Source organism: Podarcis erhardii (genome assembly GCF_964252035.2).
Source record: "Podarcis erhardii genome assembly, chromosome: 3".
Taxonomy (NCBI): Eukaryota; Metazoa; Chordata; class Lepidosauria; order Squamata; family Lacertidae; genus Podarcis; species Podarcis erhardii.
This window is the reverse complement of record NC_138507.1, coordinates 9,106,545-9,126,092: the sequence shown is the minus strand read 5'-3', so window position 1 is coordinate 9,126,092 and position 19,548 is coordinate 9,106,545. Positions and strand designations below refer to the sequence as shown.

General features: G+C 45.1%; 1 protein-coding gene across 2 annotated transcripts in view; it reads right to left on the bottom strand.

Moving 5' to 3' along the window:
* SIL1 (SIL1 nucleotide exchange factor) overlaps positions 1-19,548 on the bottom strand; it is a 64,791-nt gene that overhangs the window by 41,602 nt on the left and 3,641 nt on the right. The window contains exons 2-6 of one of the 2 annotated variants that reach the window (XM_081855623.1): positions 17,202-17,271; positions 12,752-12,865; positions 12,327-12,462; positions 9,599-9,719; positions 3,035-3,143 (exon numbers count right to left, since the gene is read on the bottom strand). In XM_081855623.1, the coding sequence (XP_081711749.1) occupies positions 3,035-3,143; positions 9,599-9,719; positions 12,327-12,462; positions 12,752-12,859 (474 nt within the window). In that variant the 5' untranslated portion in view covers positions 12,860-12,865; positions 17,202-17,271. The remainder of the gene's footprint in view (positions 1-3,034; positions 3,144-9,598; positions 9,720-12,326; positions 12,463-12,751; positions 12,866-17,201; positions 17,272-19,548) is intronic. The other variant, XM_081855624.1, reaches the window with a different exon arrangement.

The following is a 19,548-nucleotide window of genomic DNA, read 5'->3' as shown; positions in this document are numbered from 1 at the left end:
TCTAAAGTCTTATTTTTCAAATGATGGACTGGCCGTGATTGATTATCAGTTAAACATCTGCACCACAGTCCCACCAGCACCTTGGCAGGGAAGCTGAAGCTTTGATGAGGGAAATGAAAAGCTCCCGTGAGAAAGCGTTTCCTGTTGCGGTTTGCTGGATGCTGTCCAAGTTTCTTTTCTTTTCTTTTTTCCCCTAAATCCTCTTTAATCTGTTCAGTTTTGTACACATTGCTTCCATCTGAAACACAGCTGGATACAGCTATAGGTTACCATCAAAGTGTTAAGTTCTCCTAATTGGCAACTTACGCTGTTGTAGAAATTACTGAATTTATGGAACGAAAACCGAAATGTGCGTGAGGAAATCTGAGCGAGTGAAAGCGGTGTTTGCAAGAGAACCACAGGAGAAGGGCTGAATGAACATGTAAAGGTAAAGGGACCCCTGAACATTAGGTCCAGTCGTGGCCGACTCTGGGGTTGCGGCGCTCATCTCGCTTTATTGGCCGAGGGAGCCGGCGTACAGCTTCTGGGTCATGTGGCCAGCATGACTAAGCCGCTTCTGGCGAACCAGAGTAGCGCACAGAAACGCCCGCCGGAGTGGGCGTGGAACCAGAGCAGCGCACAGAAACCTTCCCGCCGGAGTGTTACCTATTTATCTACTTGCGCTTTGACGTGCTTTCAAACTGCTAGGTTGGCAGGAGCAGGGACCAAGCAACGGGAGCTCACCCCGTCACAGGGATTCGAACCACCGACCTTCTGATCAGCAAGTCCTAGGCTCTGTGGTTTAACCCACAGCGCCACCCGCATCCCAAACGAACATTTACGCGTGAGCTATTCCTATAACCGTCAAGAACAAGGGAAGAAAGTAAAGATAAGATAGTTGCTATGCCGTGTGATTAAATCAATATAAGCTAGTAGAAGCACTGTAGCCTATGGACAGTATATAAGTATATAAATGCTTCTGTTTCTTCATATTTGGTGTGTCATCCCTCAACCACTTGCTGGCTGAGGTTGTGTCGCGCTGGCCTTGCAAGAAACAGAAACGTCTTGTTTGAGTCTGGATTTTATTGGCCATCCAGGCTGAACCCACAGGGTATTGGGTTACTGAAGCCCATTATTTCCCCAATTCCACCACAGATTTTCACAAAACCAAAGCCAGGTAATGCATCTAAATGTGGAAGCCGGATTTGTTCATTAAAGTGAGAGGGACATTTGCTTCCCTCCATACCACACCTTGCTAGAAAAAAAGTGACAGCTGTAAAACACCCTTGCTGCTGTAAGATTTAATCTCTGCAACAAAAACAAAAAACTCTACACTTGCACTATATAAAACCCTAGGTTTTTAAAGGGACCCCTGACCACTAGGTCCAGTCGTGACCGACTCTGGGGTTGCGGTGCTCATCTCGCTTTATTGGCCGAGGGAGCCGGCGTACAGCTTCCGGGTCATGTGGCCAGCAGGACTAAGCCGCTTCTGGCGAATCAGAGCAGCGCATGGAAACGCCGTTTACCTTCCCGCCGGAGCGGTACCTATTTATCTACTTGCACTTTGACGTGCTTTGGAACTGCTAGGTTGGCAGGAGCAGGGACCGAGCAACGGGAGCTCACCCCATCGCGGGGATTCGAACCGCTGGCCTTTTGATCAGCAAGTCCTAGACTCTGTGGTTTAACCCACAGTGCCACCCGGGTCCTTTCATATAAAACCCTACTCAACAGGAAGAAATATGATTTAGAATATGATAGACAAAAATGGAGTGAAGCATTAGGGGTACAGATAACAAATGATATATGCGAGTCAAGTATAAAATCAACAGAAATAGCCTCTATGGATGTAAGACTAAGACTTATTCAACAGAAAATAATATTCAGATTCCACTGGACTCCAGCAAAACTATACCAGAAGAAAATAACAAGCGCAGACAACTTCTGGAGATGTGGGAGTAATAATGCGAACTTAGTACATATGATGATTATCTGCCCGATGATAAGATCATTTTGGTGCGAGGTGAGGATATTTATAGCAAGAGTAATAAAAAGAATTTGTTATTTAGGGGAATTGAATTTAATTCTAAATTATATTCCGGAAACGTGGGAGATTTCAAGGGGTCAAAAAAAATAATGGATGTACCGTGCTATATTAGAAGCAAAAAAACTTGTTTTGATGAATTGGAAGAGCCGCAAAAAGATTCCATTGAGCACATGGATTGACAATATGGACAGATTAGCTACATACAAATGAATTGCATGTCAATGCAAATTAAGAATGGATAAATATGAAGAAATCTGGAAGGAATATTTAAGCGATAAGTCGGATAGCGGTGGGAAGTATTGGGAGGAGAGAGAGGTGGAAAAATATTGTTTAAAAAGGTGTAGTTAAAAAGGTTATGCTATGCTTCTAATAGGTTGTGTTATATTCTGGATTATGTATGTTTTAATAGATTATGTCTGAATAGGATGAGAGTGTTGGAGATACGTGCAAATGTGTATGTGAATCCGGTCTTGGGTGTTTGATTTTCGTTGTTGTGTATACTGTGTATATACGGACAATGACAATAAATTTATCTAATCTAATCTAATCTAATCTAGTCATAGGTAAATCAGTGTATTCAAATCTGAATTGTCAAATTGTGTTATTATTTTTATTACTGTTTTTGTTGTATGTGTCTTTTGTGGTTGTTGTTTGTATCAAAAAAATTATTAAATAAATTTTTTAAAAGAGAGACAGCTGTAAAACTAAAGCAGAAATTCTCAGGAGTCTGCCAAAACAAAAAGATTCTGTGCTAGAAGCTTGTGTTTCCCATTTCTTGCCAGGCAGCATAGTTTGACAAATCTTGTATGAAATTTCAAGTGGAAGCCCCGTATCTGTGGCAGATTTTTCGACTCCGAAATTCCATAGCAACTCTGCTTTGAGTTGAGTTTCCCTGAGAGTATAGGCTTCCCTCATCTATTTTCCCCATTTTGCGCTAAGAACATAATAGCTATGCTTTCAGTGCTATGTTTGCTATGTTTCAACGCCATGTCGCATTTTCTCGGATACTACCTTTTGAGCCAGTGTATCATCTGTCTTCATGCTTTTCTTCATTTTAGACAAAGCCTTCTTGAGTTCTTGTGTTGTGAATGAACTCGGGTCGATATCTATGTGCCCCAGCCTTGCAGAAAACAAAAACATGCGTCACACAGATGAACAGTTGATCCGCAGTGAGGAAGAAACAAATATTTGATGGGCAACCCAAATCCTGGCCCTGTCTATTACTTTATTTAGCACAGGACAGACAGACTGTTCGATCTTGCGTTCATTTACTACTGGGTTTTTAATAATAATAATAATAAGCTGGGATTTTGCAATCCAAGTGCATAAATTGATAACACACTAAAACATTTCTAAGTTCTAATTGTATCTCCCTAAAGCTCTTGTATGGGAACAAATAAAATAGGTTAGTCACCTCCCCAAGGCAAAAGCCAGATGTTCACAGTCATGGAAGTCTTAATATTAAACTCTGACATAAACAAGCTCATTTTCAAATGTAACAGATAAACAATTTGGGGGGGGGGGAGAGAGAATATAAACCTACAAAATATATATATATAACTGAAGAAGAGGGTTTTTTAAAAATTTTGCAGTGTATGCTTTGCATGTATAAGGAAGCAAACATTCCAGTCCATCTTAGAGAACAAAAGAAGCCACTATTTTGTAAATTTTGTTCCAATGAACACACTCTTCAAAAAGGGGTGGGGGGGAGCTTCAAAAACAAATAATCAAAGTAAGGGAGTGTCCAAGGAAATTTGCATCAAGCAGATCTGCCAGTCAAGTCTGTCGTTTCTCCTGCAGTTCCCTTTGGATTCTTTCATTTTGAATCTTTTAAGATCATATTTCCTGTCCATTATGTTGAAGGCACACTTTTCCTGGGACAGCTCAGTCGGCAGAGCGTGAGACCCTTGATCTCAGGGTCATGCGTTCGAGCCCCACATTGGGTCAAGAGATTCCTGCATTTCACAGGGTTGGACTAGATAACCCTCGTGGGTTATTCCAATGCTACAGTTCTGTGATTTATATTTGACTTTCTTCTGTAATGTTTCATTCTGGGTTGTTTTATTGGATGTTTTCAAGTAGGTTGAGAATTCCGCCCCCCCCCCTTTAAAAATATAAATCTGTATAGAAATGAAATGAAAAATAATATTGATTTTTTCTTTTAATAAAGAGAGACCCACAAGTACAAGGAGCAGGCTGCTATCCCGGATGCTTCTAAGCCTTGCCCCCATGTCTAAGCACTCAGCAGGCAATCTGAGTGCTTAGACATCCCTGCCTGCACAGAATTGCAGGACTACTGCAATGCGCTCTACGTGGGGCTACCTTTGAAGGTGACCTGGAAATTGCAATTAATCCAGAATGCGGCAGCTAGACTGGTGACTGGGAGTGGCCACAGAGACCATATAACACCGGTCCTGAAAGATCTGCATTGGCTCCCAGTATGTTTCCAAGCACAATTCAAAGTGTTGGTGCTGACCTTTAAAGCCCTAAACAGCCTCGATCCTGTATACCTGAAGGAGCGTCTCTGCCTCCATCGTTCAGCCCGGACACTGAGGTCCAGTGCCGAGGGCCTTCTGGCGGTTCCCTCACTGCAAGAAGTGAGGTTACAGGGAACCAGACAGAGGGCCTTCTCAGTAGTGGCGCCCGCCCTGTGAAACGCCCTCCCTTCAGATGTGAAGGAAATAAGCAGCTATCTTCTCTTTAAAAGACATCTGAAGGCAGCCCTGTTTAGGGAAGTTTTTAATATTTAATGCTGTATTGTTTTTAACACTCAATTGGAAGCCGTCCAGAGTGGCTGGGGAAACTCAGCCAGATGGGCGGGGTATAAATAATAAATTATTATTATTATTATAAATTTCCAAATCACACACATAGGGTCCCGTGCTCAGAAACCCATACCCTACACAGGGATGTCAGGGGTGGGAGTGGGATGCCATACAACTGCAATGGTAGGGCCAGCGCCTTGCTATCACTTCCTCTCCTTATAAGTTACATTGGGAAGGAATGTACCAGATTTTTCCATGTATAAGACAAGGTTGTTTTATTTTAAAAGTATGTTAAAATATTGGGGGTCGTCCTATGCACGGATAGTGGAGAGGTGGGACGGGCAATTGGTGGCTGCCGCAAGCAGGAGATTGTCAATGGCTTTTTTGCGGGTGATTGGTGGGTGTGGCAAGATCCGCTGGCTACTGGCAATTGGGCGGGTGATTGGCGCTTGCTTTTGGCGAACCTGCAGACAGCTGGTGGCTTCGTCGATGTCCATGCGATAGTCTGTGGTGGTCCTGCGGGTGAGCAATTTTCGGTAAAGGTAAAGGGACCCCTGACTGTTAGGTCCAGTCGTGGCCTGACTCTGGGGTTGTGGCGCTCATCTCGCTTTATTGGCCAAGGGAGCTGGCATACAGCTTCCGGGTCATGTGGCCAGCATGACTAAGCCACTTCTGGCGAACCAGAGCAGCGCACGGAAACGCTGTTTACCTTCCCGCTGGAGTGGTACCTATTTATCTACTTGCACTTTGATGTGCTTTCGAACTGCTAGGTTGGCAGGAGCAGGGACCGAGCAACGGGAGCTCACCCCGTCGTGGGGATTTGAACCGCCGACCTTCTGATCGGCAAGTCCTAGGCTCTGTGGTTTAACCCACAGTGCCACCCACGTCCCAATTTTCGGTAACCCCCCACAAAAAATCACAACAAGTCCGGGCAATCGTCCCCAGAAAAACGCTCTGCAATTGTGGGGAATCCCTCCAAAAAACAGCTCAGCAACTCTGGGCAATCTCCCTGCAAAAAAGCTGAACAACTCTGGGCAAATTCCCCCTCTTTTTTCAATTTTGATTCTGCAAAAAGAGGGGGCGTGTTATACAGTGGTACCTCGGGTTCCATACGCTTCAGGTTACAGACGCTTCAGGTTACAGACTCCGCTAACCCAGAAATAATACCTCAGGTTAAGAACTTTGCCTCAGGATAAGAACAGAAATCGGGCTCCAGTGGCGCGGTGGCAGCAGGAGGCCCCTTAGCTAAAGTGGTGCTTCAGGGAAAAGGCCCCCGCTCTGTGACCCCGGAGAGATGCTACAACAAGGAGGAGTGATATTTCTGAACTATACATGTGCCCTGACACATTGCTAATTTCAGAACTGTAAAGGCAATTTCCCTGGAGAAACAGCTTCTCAAATAAAGGATAGCGCTTCCCCCTATTCAGGTCCCAACCCAAAGACATATGAATCTAGCAGGCGTATGCAAAAATTCTCAATGCATCCCAAAATAAAGAAGCGCATCTTCAAAGCAGAAGGGAGGGGGGCAGGAGAGGAGCCTGTTTGTCATCCTAGATTATCACAAGCGAACCCGACTTCCCTCGTGGTAATTATACGATTAAGACTAAGGCAACACACCAACACCACCATCTGGCTTGTTGGAATATCAATGAGCCCAAGCTCTTCTGTAATAAATTTCGCTTTCTCAGATGTATAGATGCACATATCTCATATTTCCCTTGGAGGAAGGGGAGGGGGGAGAGATCCCTTCAAACGGCGAGGCCTGCTGGCAGTCAACCGTTTCGGCTGAAACTTAGAAAGCGCAAGATTTAAAAGAGTGAGTTTTCAACAGGAAAGGGCTGAGCACTGATGAATTGCTAATTCCATCTTCAGATTTCCCCCTGCAGTTCTTGAAATCTCTCTCTTCTGCCAGTTGTTTATAAGAAGTTGACAATGTTGTCTCTTCTCTACTGATCAGTCCCAAGATATTAGCTAAGCCTGAATACCACAGCCCCCACCGGCTCATGAGGACTGACAACCCAACAAAGGACAGGCGTTCTCAACATCCTGTAGCAAACTTGCTTTCCTAGTTTATGTCCTAATGCCTCTGTTTGTACAGTTTCTTAACAAATTGTACAGTCGTACCTCGGGTTACGGGACACGGGTGGCGCTGTGGGTTAAACCACAGAGCCTAGGACTTGCCGATCAGAAGGTCGGCGGTTCGAATCCCTGTGACGGGGTGAGCTCCCGTTGCTCGGTCCCAGCTCCTGCCAACCTAGCAGTTCGAAAGCACGTCAAAGTGCAAGTAGATAAATAGGTACCGCTCTGGCGGGAAGGTAAATGGCACTTCCATGCGCTGCTCTGGTTCGCCAGAAGCAGCTTAGTCATGCTGACCACATGACCCGGAAACTGCCTCGGCCAATAAAGCGAGATGAGCGCCACAACCCCAGAGTTGGCCACGACTGGACCTAATGGTTAGGGGTCCCTTTACCTTTACTGCTTCGGGTTACAGATGCTTCAGGTTGTGTTTTTTTTCGGGTTGTGGACCGCCGAAACCCGGAAGTACCGCAACAGGGTACTTCCGGGTTTCGGCGGTCGCGCATGTGCAGAAGCACTAAATCATGCATTGCGCATGCACAGACGTGCCGAATCGTAACCCGCGCGTGCACAGACACGATGCTGCGGGTTGCGAACGTGCATCCCGCACGGATCCTGTTCGCAACCCAAGCGTCCACTGTACTAGATTTCCTATCTATGGGTCTGGCTTGCGATAGAAGGTACCCCCCAATAGAATGGAGAGGGGGACCATTTTTGGTGGTTCCCCCCTCTACTCTCATCAAAAGTTGCTTCTGAGGGTGGAAGGATACTCTGCGGTGAACTGGAGGGGAGAGCTTAGGAGCAGAGGAAGAGTTGCACAAAATTGACCCCTTATCCATGTTGATATATTGCCATAATAAACTTGAAATGAGCCTTGAAGCCCATCCTTTGAGACACACCTAAAACATCTGCTAAGCAGATGAAGTTGAGTGTGAGACACCCCGTGTAGCTGCCAGAACATGTGAAAGTCTGTGAGCCTGTTTCTCTGGCCGGATAGCTGAAGGGAGCAGAGATCTGTACAGTGGTACCTTGGTTTACGAACTTAATCCGTTCCGGAAGTCCGTTCTTAAACCAAAGCGTTCTTAATCAACTTGATCCCCTTCCCCTCTATCCTTTTTCCTTTCTCCTTCTGTGATGGAACTCCTATTTGGGGACTTCCTTGGCTTTTTTTTCTGGCCCACGTAGGACCAGTCTGGATAGTTGGCCTTGGTGAAGATTTGATGTTTTCATCCCCAAAAAGTTTTTGATTTGAGTTTCTACTGAAATGAGGCTGCATTTTAATGTTGTTTTTTAATCTTGTTTTTAAGTTGTATTTTAATGCATTGTTTTATACCTGGTGTTAGCTGCCCTGAGCCCGGTCTTGGCTGGGGAGGGCGGGGTATAAATAAAAATTATTATTATTAAACCAAGGCGTGCTTTCCCATAGCAGCGGGGGAGTCAATTTACAAATGGAACACACTCAACAGGAAGCGAAACATGTTCTGCTTCCAAGGCAAAGTTCACAAACCAAAACACCTACTACCGGGTTTGCAGAGTTCTTAATCCAAGTTGTTCATAAACTAAACTGTTCTTAAACCAAGGTACCACAGTACATAGTTTTCTCATTTTATACGTAGACCAGTAGCATTGTGCGACTTGTAATGGGAATAATAAATACTTTGGGTGAGGTGGTTACATGATCTCCTGCAACGATTTTGCTAAGTTTTTTGCAGATAAAGTCGCTCAGATTCAGGAAGAGGTAGATGTCACCGTCTGGTACGCAGGTTGAGACCCTATCTGCCTGCGGCCTGCCTTGCCAGAGTGGTGCATGCTCTAGTTATCTCCCGCTTGGACTACTGCAATGCGCTCTACGTGGGGCTACCTTTGAAGGTGACCCGGAAACTACAACTAATCCAGAACGCGGCAGCCAGACTGGTGACTGGGAGCGGCCGCCAAGACCACATAACACCGGTCTTGAAAGACCTACATTGGCTCCCAGTATGTTTCCGAGCACAATTCAAAGTGTTGGTGCTGACCTTTAAAGCCCTAAACGGCCTCAGTCCAGTATATCTGAAGGAGCGTCTCCACCTCCATCGTTCTACCTGGACACTGAGGTCCAGCACCGAGGGCCTTTCCTACAGGGAACCAGGCAGAAGGCCTTCTCGGTAGTGGCACCCACCCTGTGGAACGCCCTCCCACCAGATGTCAAAGAGAACAACTACCAGACTTTTAGAAGACATCTGAAGGCAGCCATGTTTAGGGAAGCTTTTAATGTTTGATGTATTACAGTATTTTTATATTTTTTTGGAAGTTGCCCAGAGTGGCTGGGGAAGCCCAGCCAGATGGGTGGGGTATAAATAATAAATTGCTGTTGTTGTTGTTATTATTATTATTATTATTATTATTATTATTATTATTACTCCTGTCATGGGATTTCACCACTAGACTGCTAGTGCTGTTGTGAAGACGCAGGAAGACTTAACTCTGCTGAGATGGGGGGGGGGGAAGGAACCCATAGAGTTGGGGCTCACACACCAACAATCCATTCCACTGACAGAATGGAAGAATGGAGCAGCTCTAGGAGGCATCAGGGAACTGCGAAAAATGAGGCTGGAGGCCCCACAAACCACAATGTGTCATAGGTTGCCCACCTGACTCTATGGAAATCCCAAACCGTCCTCAAAGGACGGCAGGGAAAACAGAAGCTCATCTGCTTTCTGCTTAGAAAAATAAGAGTTGTCTGAAGCTACCTTACCCTTTACTTTTTTGAGGGTCTTTCACGTCACTTTTCTTATTTTCGTTATCTGGAAGCTTGGCTAATTTTTCTCCTGTCTGAAGATTTAATTGCACATGTAAGCCGGCAGGAACAGCCTGACCTGCAAATAATAATATACAGATATATAAATTAGCACACATTTCTTCTTCTTCTCAGTGTTTCATTTCAAGACCAACATTTTCTATCAAAATTATACAGCAAAAGGCAGAGAATTAGAAATCATGAAACATGACTGAAGTCAAACTCAGTGAAATCTGGGGTCACATCTACTTAATTCAAGAGGGTTCTGAAAGCTTCCCTGTGTGAGGGAAACAAGCAGAAGGTTACTGATGTTTGGGTTATTCCTTCAGAGAAGCTGAGTACAGCTGGTTTAAACTGCTTCTGTTATCTCTTTCTGTCCAGGTCATGCTGACTGTAATAGTGAGGCCAGAAGGAGCCTGGGTTTCACTTTCTTTCTATCTCTTTTCATTCTGGTGTGATGTTCCGTACATAGCGTTAATATCTAAACTTATTATAAGTTTGTAAGGTAAAGGTAAAGGGACCCCTGACCATGAGGTCCAGTCGTGGCCGACTCTGGGGTTGCGGTGCTCATCTCGCTTTATTGGCCGAGGGAGCCCGCATACAGCTTCCGGGTCATGTGGCCAGCATGACTAAGCCACTTCTGGAGAACCAGAGCAGCACACGGAAATGCCGTTTACCTTCCCGCCGGAGAAGTACTTATTTATCTACTTGCACTGGTATGCTTTCAAACTGCTAGGTTGGCAGGAGCAGGGACTGAGCTGCGGGAGCTCACCCCGTCGTGGGGATTTGAACTGACGACCTTTTGATCGGCAAGCCCTAGGCTCTGTGGTTTAACCCACAGCGCCACCCACAAACATAAGTTTGTACGTTTAAGTTAAGTCTGCTGCAATTGGATTTCTTATGCATAATGCCAATCCTGAATGTATTAGATTTGTGACCATTATGTTCATTTGTCTTCAGCAGCAGTAAAGCTCCGTGGATGAAATGCCTCTGGTCTATTTTTTGGGGGAACTCTGCAACGTGTTTAAATTGTTACTCTGCTGACTATACATTGGAATCTACTCTGGATCAATAGATCTGGAGTAGAATTTCAATGACAACCTCTCCTTTGAGCCTTTTTTTTTTTTTTTTTTTTTTTGAGGGGTGGGAGGACTTCCAAAATGGTCAATCCCGTTTCATTGCTAAGCAACTAGACCAGGCGTCCCCAGACTAAGGCCCGCAGGCTGGATAAGGCCTGAGGGACTCATTTATCCGGCCCACAGCAACCCCCGCCGCCTGCCGCCACTGCCTGCTTTTACTAGCGCGGCGCAGCTGCCCACTTCTGGGTCAGAGGAGCACTGGAAATAGCTTGTGCGCATGCGTTATTTCCGGTGCACATCCGGGTTGTAGGAGGCCCATGCACATGCGCACAAGCTATTTCCAGTGCTCCTCTGACCCAGAAGTGCGCCGGAAATAGCATGGGCGCACGCGTATGGGCGCGCGCTCCCCTGCCCTCCGGCCTGCTGCGCAATCGGCGCTGGAGACACCGGCCCGAGGCATGGTAAGTTTGCTGACCCCTGAACTAGGCCCAGCCAGGTCTGATAAGTATCTGCTTTGTTATGTAAGCTTGGGACTGTGTGCTGCCATAGGAACTAATTAGCTGGAGAACCTTCTGGAAAGTGAGGCGAGGGAGGCATGTGTTTGTATGTGGGTCTGAAAAGAGACACAAAGGCCTGACTTGCTCTCTGTGCAGAATCCAAAGTGATGGTTTTGGTGGTCCCGTTAGAAACCTAATGGGGGAGAGTTAATGCTGTAAGCCTTCCATCTTATGTCCGGCCTATGTATGCATGTAAATAAACTTTATTTCACAGAAGGAAATCTCTGCCTCCAATGACATGTAAGGTAAAGGTAAAGGACCCCTGGACGGTTAGGTCCAGTCAAAGGCGACTATGGGATTGTAGCACTCATCTCGCTTCAGGCAGAGGGAGCCAACAATTGTCACAGACAGCTTTCCAGGTCATGTGGCCAGCATGAGTATACCACTTCGAGCACAACAGGACACCGTTACCGACACCAGAGTGCACGGAAAAGCTGTTTATCTTCCCACCACAGTGGTACCTATTTATCTACTTGGACTGGTGTGCTTTTAAACTGCGAGGTTGGCAGGAGCTGGGACAGAGCATCAGGAGATCACCCCGTCACGGGGATTCAAACCACCGACCTTCCAATTGGCAAGCCTAAGAGGCTCAGTGGTTTATACCACAACACCACCCATATCCCACCAGTGACCTGTACTCCAAATTAATCTAACCCAAGAAATGCACCGATTCCCTGAAGGCTCTCCCTGCTCAGAGACAGGAGAGCAGGTAACAATAAATTAGTTAACAGTGCCCTTCTGAACATTCACTAAATTATTTCATATTTAGTTCAACCATTTCCATCTGTCACTGGGCTGTTTGAGTAGATATATGTGAGTAAATTTATATGCAATTATGCTGTTGATTTTGGGGAGGAAATATATTCCCTATGAATAACAAGAATCCAAAAGAGGCTATTAGATAGGTCTCCTGACAGAATTGGGATTAAACTGAAAAATTATTGGCATTTTTTGGTGCAGGATGTAGTAGAATGCAGCCTCTGCCTGTTTCGTTTCTCTTGAGTAGCAGTAATTACATTTATAAAAAAATATCTGCCAACTTTAAATTACCTGGCCGGACAGTTTGCCATTGATTCGTCGGGTAGAATACTTCCAAGTCTTCGGAATCAAAATCGTTTTCCTCCACCACTCCCTCTTGACTGTCCTCTTCCTTCGAATCACCAACTTTTTCTGTGAGAGCAAATTCCTTCGGAAATAAATAAATGAATAAATAAATTATTATTTACACCCCGCCCATCTTAGGACTGTATACAGCCAGCTAGAATGAATGCCTTTTAAGCACTCAGTTAAATAGCTGATTAAATATTTGCATTGAAAACACAGGTTTTTCTCCTGTGCTAGACAGACAGACAGAGACAGAGAGTTAAAACCCCAAAAGAATACAAACGGGTAAACCCACCTTGCCGGCACAAATGAATTCTGATTAGTCAACTTTCCCTGTACTTTTTCAAGATTCAGTTATTAAAGATACTCACTGCAACTCTGTCGTTTAAGCACGAAGGGAAACTCGTTACAAAAAGCAGCAAAGCCACCAAACTGAGCTTAAACACACTGGACCGTGGACAGCAGATGATGCGAGACATTGCAACCTGAAATTAAGACAGTAGATGAATTAAGATTCCTCACCATTTCAAGTATTGTTAGCCCAGAAATGGAAACAAGAAGAAATTCTGACGAAAGAAGAATGGCAGACGAAATTAATGGACTATGCAGAATTGGACAAAATGACAGGAAGGATTCGAAACCTGCGGGACCAGAGATTTACAGAAGACTGGAAGAAGTATATGAATTATTTGAAGAGCAACTGTAATCAACAAATTACGCTAGTGGGACTACAACAAGTTTTGTAAGGAGAAATATACGAAGTGTTACAAAGTAGAAAAAGATAGAGATACAGTGGTGCCTCGCAAGACGAAATTAATCTGTTCCGCGATTCTCTTCGTCTAGCGGTTTTTTCGTCTTGCGAAGCAAGCCCATTGACAGCTTAGCGGATTAGCGCTATTAGCGGTCTAGCAGCTTTTAGCGATCAGCTGAGAAGCGGCTTATCAGCGGAACAGCTGATAAGCGGCTTAGCGCTTAGGGAAAGGGCGGAAAAAAGCGGAAAAAAACCCGCGGGAACTCGCAATATTTTTTCGTCTTGCGAAGCAACCCCATAGAGAAATTCGTTTAGCGAAGCGCCTCCAAAACGGAAAACCCTTTCGTCTAGCGGGTTTTCCGTCTTGCGAGGCGTTCGTCTTGCAGGGCACCACTGTATTGGTTATGTGTTTGAAATGTAATAGGAAAGATAAGAAATGCATACTGAGAGATTAGATTGGAAAACTTTCAGACAGGATTGATGGAAGTCAAAAATTTGAATAAGATGTAAAAGTATGTTTAATGACTGTTGAAAATGATATGTTAAAAAAACTAATTAAAAATTAAATATAAAAAAAGATTCCTCTCCATTTCACCTTGTGACCTTCACAGCATTGTACCATTTTACAAGCCAGCAATACTCCGAAGAATGTAAGAATGCCACTAAGCATTCTTGACACGTAACTGAATCACACGGAAATTAAAGCTACAAATGTGCATTTAACGAAATGGTTTAGTTTACAATATAGGTGTACATTCTATAACGCATAGGGCACAACCTATGTCGACCCATGAGTAGTTGAAGGCATTTTGTTTCTTCTTGTATGTCTGGGCAGATACATAATAATACGTGGGAGACTTTAAGAGGCTTTTCCCCCGGAATGCGTTTTCTCTCTGGATGATAAAAGCATACATGGTCTCCCCACCCACACACTGACTTTGATGGTATAATGATTGTGCTCTATCACTAGCTGCTATTCACTGCTCTCCCATGCTTTCAGCGTGCATGGAGACAGCAGCAGAGAAGCTACAAATTACAGCCCACCAGAATGATTTCAGCTATTATCACTGGTAGGGCAGGTCTGCGGGACCAGACCGCGGAAGCAAACAACAGCGTGTCAAAACCCAAACAGGTCAACCTGCCTAGAAAGGAAACTTGCACTGGAATTTGCCAGGAGGCATGGTTTCAATCATATTTGTGACTCTTAACAAGACAGGTTTCAGGTGCCCCTTCTTTTAAAGGGGCTGTCACCTGGTTTTAACCTTTAAAGCCCTACCCAACCTAGGACCCTCGTACCTACGGGACCGCCTCTCCTGGTATGTCCCACGGAGGACCTTACGGTCTTCAAACAAAAACATCTTGGAGGTCCCGGGCCACAGGGAGGTTAGGCTGGCCTCGACCAGAGCCAGGGCTTTTTCGGCTGTGGCCCCGATCTGGTGGAGCGCTCTGTCACAAGACATCTTTCCGCAGGGCCTGCAAGACAGAGCTATTCCACCAGGCCTTTGGCACAGCCTGACCCCCTCCTTTGGCAATCCTCAGAGAACTCTAGCCCAATGGTTGCCATTAATTTGATTTTGAACTGATTTTATAATGAAATGATTTTAGAATGTTGTATTATGTTGTGTTATTTTACTGTTGTTAGCCGCTCTGAGCCAGGCTTCGGCTGGGGAGGGTGGGATATAAATAAAATGTTGTTGTTGTTGTTGTTATAGCATGATTCCTTTAATTCTGCATACCTGTGCATGCTTGGCGTTTACGAAGTGGCTAACCTAAGCCCCACTCTACACCTGAGGACAGGTGATGCCTGGCACTCACCTGTCTGGCACTCAGGTACGTCTCTCTCTCCTACCCTCCGTTCCCTGTAAAACTGGAGTAATGACCAATCTCTTTGGACTGTTAAAAGAGCAAGCTCAGTATCCCCCCCCAACAAAATTAGAGCCCTTCCCACCACTTCCTTCTCTGTCCTCCATCTTTTGGTTTTGCTTTTTCCAGGATCTCTTTCCTCTCTTCCTCCTCAAGTCTCTTTCTGCTTCCTCCCCCCCAAAAACCTTTTCTTTTTCCTCTCTCCTTTTTTTCCTTTCTCCATTATATTTTATTCACACAAACAGAGTGCATTTCAGGAACCCAAAAGTCGTACAGTGGTACCTCAGGTTAAGTACTTAATTCGTTCCGGGCGCCCGTTCTTAACCTGAAACTGTTCTTAACCCGAGGCACCACTTTAGCTAATGGGGCCTCCCGCTGCCACCGCACAATTTCTGTTCTCATCCTGAAGCAAAGTTCTTAACCCGAGGTACTATTTCTGGGTTAGCGGAGTCTGTAACCTGAAGCGTCTGTAACCCGAGGTACCACTGTACCTGGAATTGTAAGCATTTTTTTTTTTAAAAAAAATTGACACCATTACTCCCCTTGTAAACTACCGTTGTTTTTTGTTTTTTTTCTGGTCTATGACCGTAATAAATTAATTTCAATTTCAAATTGTAAGCATTGTACACTTCTAGCATTTGCAGATCCAGGAACTATGTGCCCTGCTTTCCCGTGGTTAGAATATTTGAGGGCTAAGTTGTAAAACCACTGCCCCCCTACTCCTGTGCCTCTGCTACCGTAGCTGGAAGATGACAGAGGCATCACCAACAGCCCAGTAAAAGGGAGAGGATAACAGGGAGAGGATAACAGAGCTTCTTTATGGCCTCGCTTGCACAACTGTCTTATAAGGTAGGCTGGTTGTGACCAAAGCAATCTAGTGATGCTACCATCACACTCCCAATTAACCCCTATGACCCCCAAGTGGGGTGAATTCTAGGAGGCCATGCTATTCCTTTGAACCAATGCACCCTGCTCTTCTCAGTCAAATCCGTCTTGATTGATCAGGAACAACGGGACTAGCATCCAGCTACCTTCCTCACCTAGGTGTTCTGCACAGGCTGCTCTTTCCCCTATGAAATCCCCCGTTTTCCCTATGCGAGCAGGCACATGGGATATTACCAGAATCCTAGTTTGGAATAAGCACACATCAGATCCCAAGAGTCAAATTATGTGAAGTTTTACTAAGAATTTTAAAAAGCAAGAGACGAGGGCAGCAGATGAAGCAGAAACCACTTTTTTCTTTTAAAGTAAAGTGGTATAGGGAAGGGACGCAGGTGGTGCTATGGTCTAAACCAGTGTTTCCCAACCTTGTGCCTCCAGCTGTTTTTGGACTACAATTCCCATCATCCCTTGCCACTGGTCTTGCTAGTCAGGGATGATGGAAGTTGTACAGTAGTGCCCCGCAAGACGAATGCCTCGCAAGACGGAAAACCCTCTAGACGAAAGGGTTTTCCATTTTGGAGGCGCTTCGCAAAACAAATTTCCCTATGGGCTTGATTCGCAAGACGAAATGTCTTGCGAATTCCTGCGGGTTTCCCCCCCCCCCCTTTTTCCCAAGCCACTAAGCCACTTATCAGCTGATCCGCTGATAAGCCACTTATCAGCTGATCCGCTAAAAGCCACTAAACTGCTAATAGCGCTAATCCGCTAAGCTGTCAATGGGCTTGCTTCGCAAGACGAAAAAAACGCTGTACGAAGAGCCTCACGGAATGGATTAATTTAGTCTTGCGAGGCACCACTGTAGTTCAAAAACAGCTGGAGGCACAAGGTTGGGAAACACTGGTCTAAACAACTGAGCCTCTTGGGCTTGCCAGTCGGAAGGTTGGAGATTCGAATCCCCGCGACGGGGCGAGCTCCCGTTGCTCGGTCCCTTCTCCTGCCACCCTAGCAGTTCGAAAGCATGTCAAGTGCAAATAGATAAATAGGTACCATTCCAACAGCGTTTCTGTGTGCTGCTCTGGTTTTGCCAGAAGCGGCTTAGTCATGCTGGCCACATGACCCGGAAAAACTTGTCTGTGGACAAATGTCGGCTCCCTCGGCCAGTAAAGCGAGATGAGCGCCACAACCACAGAGTCGTCCACGACTGGACCTAATGGTCAGGGGTCCTTTACCTTTACCTTTTTAAAGTAGTATAGAAATGAAATAAATAATAATAACAATCTTCATCATCACCTTCAAATAAAACACACACACACACATATATATACCTCTCTCCTCTGTGACTCTATATTCAGGGGTTCCTCATTAGAGCAGCACTGTAGAAAGGTTTCACTGAAGCTAGGAAAAAGTTTGAAAACCACCATTTCAGGAGACACAGAAAACTCGTATTTCCACATTGAATCATAATCCCCTCCACCAATTCTGCACTAGATAAGATTAACGCCCAAACCCACAAATGAACAAGACCAAACATAACAGTACCTTCAAGAACTGTGTCCCATTTCTACAGCAGTAGCAACTTCAACACACTTTCCCAAATTATATTGTAAGCCTAAAAGTCATCTTGATGTACGATAAGTTCCATTTTTCATTTATCATGCCTCTGTGGAGACTGCAGCCTAAAACAATGTAAGTTGTTCAAGGTAGCGTTTTAAACGTAAATCAGTAAACTTAGTAAAAAAAACTATTGGTTTTTCACATGTATAGAAAACGCAAGTTAAATATGACTTCACCAAGTCCTCCTTAATTAACGCTGCTGTTAATGTTTTAAAAGTGATTATTTACTAAATGATTCCAAAGTTTCTGGAAAGCGTCCCAGTTTTCAACTAACTACAAGACACAGGGCATCCTGTACGCAAAGGGGTGAGGAAAGAGAAATTGGTCCCCAAAGCATTTTTTATGCTCCCTTAGAAAAACCATAACACTTCTGGGAATGCTAAGTAGCTTACTAACAACCGAGGGAGAAATATAAAGGGCTATTAACAAGGGAATGAAAGCCAAACGAATGGGAAAAAACACACTGGAAGGGATATTAACCAAATGATTTTTAAGTAAGTGCCACGGCAGTAAGGAAAGTGGGTGGCATAATAGCATCAGGCTGGCATGAGACTATAATTGTGGCATCGTAAACATATTCTGTTCAAAATGAAGTGGATGTTTTGCCTATGCAAATAATGCCCAAGTTCGGTTTTCAGAGCTATGTAAAAAGGTACCTCAACCTGCTCCTGGTGCAGATCTTCCCAAGTAAATGTCAGAAGACCCAAGTCACGTGGCAAATGCCCACAATGCCACTCCTTCCCACCCCAGCACTGCCCCGTCCAGATCTGGGGCAATGGTGGCACAGGAAGAAGCTCCAGTTTGGACTTCTCCTTCATGGCCTGGGGTTTGTGGTGTTACCTTTGTGGCACAGCGGGCAAAGCTTTCTTGCAGCAGACTTAAGAGGGGACTTAAGAGCAGTATTAGAAATTCAGATATATAAGCGAGGTGCCAAATGGCTCCGTAATCCAAGGTTACGGCGGCCAAAATGGAATGTCTAGTTGCCATTTTGTCACAAGACAGCTCTAAAGCCTCGGTCCTGTATACCTGAAGGAGCATCTCCACCCCCATTGTTCAGCCCGGACACTGAGATCCAGTGCTGAGGGCATTCTGGCGGTTCCCTCATTGCGAGAAGTGAGGTTACAGGGAACCAGACAGAGGGCCTTCTCGGTAGTGGCGCCCACCCTGTGGAACGCCCTCCCTTCAGATGTGAAGGAAATAAGCAGCTATCCTATCTTTAAAAAATATCTGAAGGCAGCCCTGTTTAGGGAAGTTTTTAATATTTAATGCTGTACTGTTTTTAACACTTGATTGGGAGACACCCAGAGTGGCTGGGGAAACTCAGCCAGATGGGGGGGTATAAATAATAAATTATTAATTATTATTATTATTATTATTATTATTCAAATGATGTACTGACTGTGATGGATTATGAGTTAAACATCTGGCTAGTCCAGATGACAACCTTGAGGTAGGTTGAGAGCTTTGAGAACTTAAAGAAGAAAGAAGTGACTTAAAGAAGTCATTTCTTCCAGGGGCTGTCCACATATATATTGGCCTATTCCACCCTCTTTTTCTTAATGGTGATACGGACCATTCATAACGTAGGGACATTCTTCACGACTGTGAGCAGGGTAGTGGGGCGGGGTAAACCAAAGACAAGCGACAAGAATTACCTATAACATTGTCGGCTGCTTTTGCTCAGGCTGCACAGAAATGGCATTTTGGTTCCTGAAGTTCATTCTGATTGTGCAGATAAAATATAACTGATAGAATTCTACAGGGTGGAGTATTAGTGTTTGAAAACGCTCCAGGTCCAAGGATCCCCAGGCATGCACCTTCAGATGGTGGAGAACGTCAGGCACCATCCTGGCACCCGGGCAACTTCACTTGGTCACAAGTGGCCAGTAAGGTAAAGGTAAAGGGACCCCTGACCAATAGGTCCAGTCGTGGCCGACTCTGGGGTTGCGGCGCTCATCTCGCTTTATTGGCCGAGGGAGCCGGCGTACAGCTTCCAGGTCATGTGGCCAGCATGACTAAGTCGCTTCTGGCAAACCAGAGCAGCGCACGGAAACGCCA